At 54.1% G+C, this 8,229-nt stretch overlaps 2 protein-coding genes across 2 annotated transcripts in view; both read left to right on the top strand.

The window, feature by feature from the left end:
- Nucleotides 1–8,229, top strand: part of LOC101568956 (leukocyte immunoglobulin-like receptor subfamily A member 6) — a 241,548-nt gene that overhangs the window by 183,291 nt on the left and 50,028 nt on the right. The window lies entirely within an intron of this gene.
- Nucleotides 1,965–4,340, top strand: LOC105740877 (leukocyte immunoglobulin-like receptor subfamily B member 4). Its single transcript, XM_023707973.1, is given in 5 exon segments — nt 1,965–1,998; nt 2,147–2,182; nt 2,366–2,650; nt 2,795–2,830; nt 4,012–4,340. Coding segments are annotated over 5 exon segments (720 nt in total).

Genomic DNA, 8,229 nt, shown 5'->3' with positions numbered 1-8,229 from the left:
TCTCTCTCTCTCTCTCTCTCTCTCTCTCTCTCTCTCTCTCTCTCTCTCTCTCTCTCATCTTCCCCATCAGGCTGCTGAGAGCAACTTTCCCTACCTTGCTATGCTTTTTCTGTCTCTGCATGGCCCTAGGCAGTGGCACTGGGTGAGTGTACCCTGTAATCCCATGAGCTATCAGTTCAAACCAAGCTTTCCTCATTTAACGTTTTGCGGATACTTTGTCAGGAAGACAAAAGCTAACACATTTACCTTGCAAAGCGTACTGAAGGGAGTTCTTCCTGTTTAGGCTGAAGGTACTGCACACTGCACAAGGCTGAGGCTGCTCAGTGTCAGGCACCTGATGGGCATCTATGAGTTCCTGGGTGTGGTCTCTAAGACCCTGCAAAAACGAGGCTGACAAAACCCAGCATCATGAAAGCCTTCCACACACCAGAACTCGTGGGTGAAGGGAGTGTGAAAGGAAACACAGAACGCTGCTCACCACAGCTGCGGTGTGGATTCACACTAAGTCCCGTGTGTAAGTTCAATAGAACACAGCTCGGGCAGGCTCACTGACAGAACACATGCCTAGCATGTGCAGATCCCCGAGTCTTGTTCACAGCACTGCAAAAGGATTTAAGGACAGAACCTTATGAACTAGAGCTGCTGGTCACGGGGGCCCAGGGCTACCATCCCTGTGCTTGGAGGGCTGAGGATGCAGGATCACATTCCATTCCAGTCAGCCCCAGATACATAAGGAAGCTGAAGTCCAGCCTAAACTGCACTGTGCGATCCTGTCTCAAACATACAAATCACAAAGGTAATTTTAAAGACACTATAGCTATAAAATGCTCTAGTAAATAATTGACTTAAAACATGTAAATTAAGCAATAACAAACTATATATATATTTATATGCAGCAAGCTATAAAAGTTGTACGTGAATTTATGAGAGGGCAATGAGCTACGTATGTACACCGTAGGCTGTCTTCTGCAATCCTCACAGCAACCACAAAGTAGAAACCTACACAAGACTTGGACAGGAGGCCGGGTCGTGCTGGGCACCCTAGAAAAATGCTGCATCAGTGTACAATTTGAAAGCGGTGGGATGGAGCTCAGGGTTCCAGCATTTTCCAGGGTTGGCTGGGGACCTGAGTCCAATACATAGCAACTAAGTTAAATTTTTATTAATGCAACAAAGTAATGGAGACAAAAGAAAGTTTATAGTCAGAAAATATATTTCATAAATTCATTCAAGAACAGGAAAGATTTCAATTGAACAACATATCAAGGGACTCTGAGAAACTAGAAAAATGCAAGTAAAGAGTGTTCACGACTGCAGGAGTTGATTTTCTATCACATTAACGCGACAGACTCCGCTCTCCCAGGAGCATCCCTGCCCAATCCTTCCTAACCTCCTCAGCTTCCCTGAGGCCCTGCATGCTCCCCAGTGCTGTGGGCGTCTCTCCCACCAGCCACTGATGTTCATGGAGGTTTCTCCCCTCAGGTCGCAGTGCATCTCCGCTCTCATCCACCTGCAGAGGGAACCTGCATCTTCCCTGAGGCATCTCCAGGGCTGAGGAAAGACTGACATGGGGAGTACCACCATGCTATGCATTTGGATGGGCTGAGCTGGGGAGCAGACCTGTGGGAGGCTATAAGAGGAATGACAAGCGTGGGGCAACCACACCCCAGAAGGGCCAACTCGGGAGGGCTCTGGGTCTGTTGGCTGCTGTGTCCTGGAATCACTGAGGTGAAGAGCACTCAGGAGCACTCGGAAGGAAGGGGAACTCCACATCAGCCTGGAGCCCAGCCAGGTTCAGCCCTGGGATGAAACAGCCGGCTGACTGCAGATGTTAGCTTTGCTTCCTGTGGGCCACCTGGTGTGACCACACTATGATGGGCAGAAACCAACCCCCAGCAGCAAAACTCTGTGTTGGGGACAGTGGTGTCATCTCTGCACAGGCTCACCTGGAGGCAGGAGACACCATGACTGCAACACTCATGACCCTGCTCTGTGTTGGTGGGAACTGAACATGAGTAGAGAACCCCCTAGTCTAGAACCCCCACATCCAGGTCCTACTCCATCTGAAGATCAGGGGATTGGGAGGCTCTGGGGGGAAGGAACTGTTCAGGCTGCAGGGCCAAACTCTCACAAGGAACTCTTCCAGGGCTGAGTCTGAATGCCAGGGCGGGAGTGCAGACAGGTGAGTGTGACCTCAGCTGAACCAAATCCCTCATCCTCCTGGGGACAAGGGGCCACCCCTGGGCAGTGGGGATGGAGCGCAGCAGGGGTGGGCTGGTCCTGGGAGATCTGGAGGCTCCTGGGCTAAGAGCTGGGATCTGAGGGGAGGAGGATGTCCTGGGACTTGGCTGTGATTTCCCTGCAGGGACCCTTCCCAAACCCAGGCTCTGGGCTGTGCCAGGAACTGTGATACCTCAAGGTACACCCGTGACCCTCTGGGGCAAGTGGACTCTGGAGGCAGAGGAATCTGGTCTGTACAAAGAGGGAAGCCAAGTGCCCCAGAGAAGACAGACAGCAGTGGAACTCGGGAACAGGGCCAAGCTCTCCATCCCATCCATGACAGAGCACCATGCAGGGTGATACCACTGTTACTACAGAACAGCTTCCGGCTTGTTGGAGCAGAGTGACCCCCTGGAGCTGGTGGTGACTGGTGAGAGGACACTTGGAGTCTACGTCCCACCCAATGCCCTCAGGAAGGGTTCTGATCTCAGGGGTGTGCCCTGCTCACAGCCCAGCCCTGGCGGCAGTGTGGGAGGTGTGAGTCCTTTCCTCACACCGCCTCCTTGTGTCCTAGGAGTCTACAGCAAACCCAGCCTCTCTGCCCTGCCTGGTCTTGTGGCAGCATCAGGAAAGAATGTCACCCTCCAGTGTGGGTCACAGCTAGACTTTGACAGGTTCATTCTGACTGAGGATGGAGGGAAGAGCTCTCCTCAACACTGAAATCACAGCAAGGCCCCAGGGGGCACTTCTATGCCCTGTGCCCTGTGAGCCCTGTGACCCCCATGCAGAGGTGGACATTCAGATGTTATGGCTATTACTGGGGCCAATCCCAGGTGTGGTCAGAGCCCAGTGATGCCCTAGAGCTCCTGTTCTCAGGTAAGGACATCCTTTCTCTGGCCCAGTCATGCTTGAATCCCTTAATAACTGGCTGGCCACTGGCTGGAGGCGGGAGGCCTCAGCGCCTAAAGCAAACAAGCTACCTCAGCCCTGAGACAAACATCCTCTCTGCTTAAGATCAGCGATTGGTCCCCAGGTAGCCTTATGTCACGTGTTACTAACTTTGTGAAAGTATAAATAAAGGACCTTTCTGTGAAAATAATAATAATAATAACTGACCCCCAGGAGGAGGTTGGATCGGGACTTCTACAGAGTGAGAAACCTCAATGTGACAGTCAGGAAGACCCACAGGGAAGGACAAGGGGACAGGAGCGTGGCAGGCACCAGCCCCTCAGCCAGCTGCTCCTCCCTCCAGGGCTGCCCAGGAAGCCCTCCTCCTGACACAGCAAGGCCCTGTCCTGCCCACTGTACACAACATGACCCTCATGTGTCACTCTAACCTCGGCCATGGCAGATTCACTCTGTCCAAAGAAGGGTGCTGGTGGCCTCCTGCAGCACCCTGGCCAGCACCCAACCTGAGCTCTCACAGGTTGACCTCACTCTGGGCCCCAAATGGGGCCACTACCGATGCTATGGTGGACCCAGCCTCACTTCTGATTGGCTGGCTCCCAGTGACCTCCCTGGATGTCCTGATCACAGGGCTCAGTCAAGGAACAAGGTCCTGCTGGGGGAATCTAGGTGGTGATGATGAGGGTAAGGTTGGTGTTTCAGAGAGGAAGAGAGACAGGGAGACAGAGGGGAGTAGGTGGGAGCAAAATCAGAGGTCACAGCAACAGGGACCGAGAGTCCTCAGAGACAGCGCTGCTGAAGCCCCAGCTCAGAACAAGGTGGGGCTGCCCCTCACTTTCTATCCATGTCAGCTCCCGGCCACACCCTACTGCTGAGTGCAGTCAGGACCCACAGTGTCCTCAGGAGAGGATGTGACCCTGCTGTGTCAGTCACAGAGCCCAATGGACACTTTCCTTCTGTCCAAGGAGGGGGCACCTGATAACCCACCACCACCACTGTGTCTGCGATCAGAGTCCCAAGTTCAGCATTCCCAGGCAGAATTCTCCACGGGAGCTTCAAGCTCAGCCCTCAGGGGCACCTACAGGTGCTATGGCTCTCAGAACTCCTCTCCATACCTGCTGTTACAGCCCAGTGAGCCCCTGGAGCTCAGTGTCAGATGCGCTGCCAGCGACCCCAGGATGGCTGAGCTCAAGGTCCTTCTGCCATCTCTCTGAGTAGCCCTGGGATGGCTGGGCATAAGGGGCTCTCATAGAACAAGTCAGAAGTACACTTTTCCTAGGCTTGTGGTCACCATTCATCCTTTCTCTCTAGAATGTGCACTGTGGGCAGAGGCCATAGCACAGGGAGAGGGGAGGGCAGAGTCCACCCTGAGACTGTCCAGCCCCCCACTCCCTCAGTCATCATCCCAGGAAGACCCCAACCACACCCTTAGCAACCCAGCTCCACAGCAGGAGAGTCCAGGCTCTGTCCTCCTGTCCTGCATCCAGGCTGCCTAGAGATGCTCAGCCCATCTCAGTCCTGGTCCAGGATTGGCTCCGTTGGTGTCCAGGCACAGAGAATGGGGAAAGGAACCAGGATCCCCAGGGTTCTGCATGGAGAGGGGTCAGAGCTCTGAGAGATGTTGGGGTCCAGCCTGGAGAGGAGCAGCAATTGAAGTGGGGAGCCCAGCCCTCCCCTCTCCTACCCTCCTAGGAGGCCCTGAGGATCAGCCCCTCATGCCAGAGTCTGGACCCCAGGATGGTGAATGAGGGCACTGCTGGGACTGGGCAGGGACTGAGCAGTGGGGCTGGTGCATCCTCCTCTGGAGATGCGGAAGCAGACCAGCCCCTCTTGGGTGGTGTCAGGGTCTGCATGTGTAAAGGGAGGCCTGCTCCTGACCTTCAAGTTCCTCTGGTGCTGACCTTGCTGTGAGCACTGAAGGATCCTCCCAGGGAAACATCATGGCCCCGCACTGCAGGGTTCCTGTCTCTGTCTAGTGACAGTAACAGTTGGGGAAGGTGCCAGGCACAGAATCATCTCTCAGATTCATTTTCTGCAGCTCGGGGAGCCCAGCTCTAGTAAGGAGAAGGTGCTGGAAGCCAGGAACCCCAGGCTCAGCTCCACCCTGCCCCTTCCTCTGTGTCACCCAGGGCCCCTGACTGGGCACTGCCCAGGTTCCCAACATCACTCTGTGTCCCACTGAAGGTCCTTATTTCTATTCCCTCTGAATCCACATGGTCACTCCGTGTCCTGTCCCCAGCACAGGGCTGACACCCCAAGACCTGGACAAGGTGGAGGGGAAGTCCACAGGGGAGCAGCTACCCATGCAGAGGCTGATGCAGGTGGGAGTTCCCTGTGCGGCTTCCACCCTGACATCTCCTACAGAAGAAAGAGAATGAGGGGACACAGGGAGACACAGGATGGAGCAGAGGAGTGGGGGTGAACTGAGGGGAAGGATAGGGTTCAGCCATTGCACCTGGTGTCCCCACCTCACAGTCAGCTCCTCTGGTGTCCCAGCACCTGCACAACAGGCACTGCCACAAGGGCAGTGGAGACGCTTTCTCCTGACCCATGGGAGTCCAGTGAGTCTCAGTGTGTTTGCAATCTTCAGGAGAGGGTCAGTCAGCAGGTGAGCATTAAGGGAACTTCGGGGAGCCTTGTGGCTTTCTAGGCTGCTCTGAGTACCAGGTGACATCAGCCCTGAGTCAGAGGAGCACAGGAGCCTGAGGTTTAGGCAGGATGAGGGCCCTGGTGGACAGATAGCAGCCTCCTGATGTACAGGGTCTCTGGGCCCTGGCCCCTGGGTCCTGTGCTGGTGAAGCAGGGAAGCCCCAGTCCAGGGGAGTCAGTGCTCATCCCTTGGTGGCCCTGACAGAGCAGAGAGCATCCAAGGACTAGGTTATATCTGAACATCAGAGCCCTTCCTGTCACACATCCTGAGCTCTCAGAGCTCAGGGACCCTTGGCTGAAAAGTGACTCAGAGTCAAGGTCAGTACCATGGAGTATGGGAGCCTGATCAATACTGTGAAGAGCCCTGTGGGAACTCGATACAGCAGGGAGAGGGCTTACTTGGGGCCACACACAAAGTTACCTCAGAGGAGGAGACAGGACATGGACCTCGGGCACAACTCGAGTCTCTTCAACACTGCAGCTTGCTCCCCAGCCTCGGTGCCCAGGAGCTGCTGAGGCTCTCGACCCATCATGGAATCACTCAGAGCCCAAGACAGGGAAGGAGATTTCTCAATTTTGGGTCTGGGCCCTGTAGACACATTTCTGTCCAGGGCAGGCTGGTGGCTGTGTGGACAGAAGAAACACCTGGACTCCCTGCCATCTGTCCTGACCTCTGTGACCTCTCTGTCCCCGTCCCAGCCCCACATGCCCAGGACTACACAGTGGGGAATCTCATCCACATGGGCCTGGCTGTCCTGGTCCTCGTGGACCTTGCGATCCTGCTATTTGGGACTCAGCACAGCTAGAGGAGGACTCGAGACGCTGCCAGGAAGTAGACAGCAGACGGCGGTCGCTGCTCAGAGTGGTGGAGCCCGGGGAACAGCTTGATGGTCTCAGGAAGTTCTGGAAGATGCCATGGTACAGAGCTGGACTTCTATGTAGCAACTGTCCAGGAGGCTATTGTGGTCCAAACGCGTGGACTCGGAAGGTGTCACAGAGATCGTCTCTCAGGACCTGCAGCGCTTCCCTCCACCTCCCTGCAGGCTCTGCCTGGACCCCTGCTCTCCTCCCAGCTCCACAGGTGAGGCTGTGACCCCTAGCCTGGGACAGGGTCTCGCTCTGCACCCTTCATGCCCTGCTCACTGTCAGGTGACATTTGCCTTAACTGTAGTCACACCACTCCCCAGTGTGTATGAGAGACACCAGCATTTCAACTGACAGCCCGAAGTTGGCTCAAATAACAGAAAACACATCTAAAAGTTAGATTCCAGTGTGGTAAAAACTAACACAGAATGGTATCCTGCCAGCCTTTCTGGGCCCTGAGACCCCTTAGCCATGGTCAGATGATCTCTGTGAAGTTTCTCCTGGAACGGAATGGCATGGACTCCACACATGGATTCTTCACAGCGTCTCCCTAAGATGCTGCACCACCCAGGCTTGTTCTGAATTTAGGATCCTTGCTTGACTCAGCCTCCTAACGTGCTGGAATTACAGGCATTTGCTGCCACAACTTGCTTTAAAAATCACTTTTTCAAACAGCCCTGATGTGTGGCACTAACTGAGTACTGTCGTAGTCCCTTCATGGCTCACTTCACAGTGCCAGCCTCCTGCTGCTTAGGCGGAGTTCAGAGGGTGCGTTGATCACACTGGGATCAAGACCATCTATTTCAATTTTATTTAGGATTTCTTTTCTCCTGAATGCCTATTGAACTTTGTCAAATGCTTTTGTTTTGTCTGCTGAGACAATCATGATTTTCGTCTTTGGTTCTGCTGACATGGTGAATTATACTTATCGATTGTGGTTTTGAACCATTCCTGCATAAGTGGGATGAATCCAGCTTGGTCATGGTGCATAAGGAAGGAGAAAACAAGGGCCTCTGGAGACAGGATTCAGAGAGATCACACAATGGAGAGACCCGGGCCCTGGTTGTTCCCTGTGGGCCCACTGGCTCCAGGCCTCAGGAACGTTAACACGCTACAGCTAACACATGAGCCAACCTCAGGTGTCATGGGCACCAGTTCTCCCTGGACATCCTGAACCCACGTGAGGGGCCCAGGGCTCAGTCAGGACCCACATTATACACAGGTCCTTCTTGGGGAGCAGAAGAGGTGATTTCCAGGGTGAGGGTGAGATGTCAGTGAAGCAAAGAGACAGGGAGACAAGGAAGAGCAGGGCAGAGCAGACTTTGATGAGACAGTGACAGACAGAGGTCAGGGGTCTTAAGAGACAGCCCCATTGAGGTCTCAGCTCAGAACAAGGTGGGGCTGCCCTTCCCCATTCTCCTTTCTAGGAAAGCTCCTTACCACACTCTTCCTTCAGCCCAGTAGGAACTCCTGGTGTCAAGAGAGGATTTGCGTTTGATAATAACAATAAGCTTGTCTTCTGGATGGTTAACAACCTAAGTTTGCAGACCAAAATTAGAGAAAAAGGAGGGCTACAAGGAAAGCCAATAT

Source organism: Octodon degus, unplaced genomic scaffold, assembly GCF_000260255.1.
Source record: "Octodon degus isolate 3935 unplaced genomic scaffold, OctDeg1.0 scaffold00320, whole genome shotgun sequence".
In the NCBI taxonomy this organism is placed as follows: Eukaryota; Metazoa; Chordata; class Mammalia; order Rodentia; family Octodontidae; genus Octodon; species Octodon degus.
Note: the sequence above shows the minus strand (reverse complement) of the source record. Positions and strands in the feature narration are given on the sequence as shown.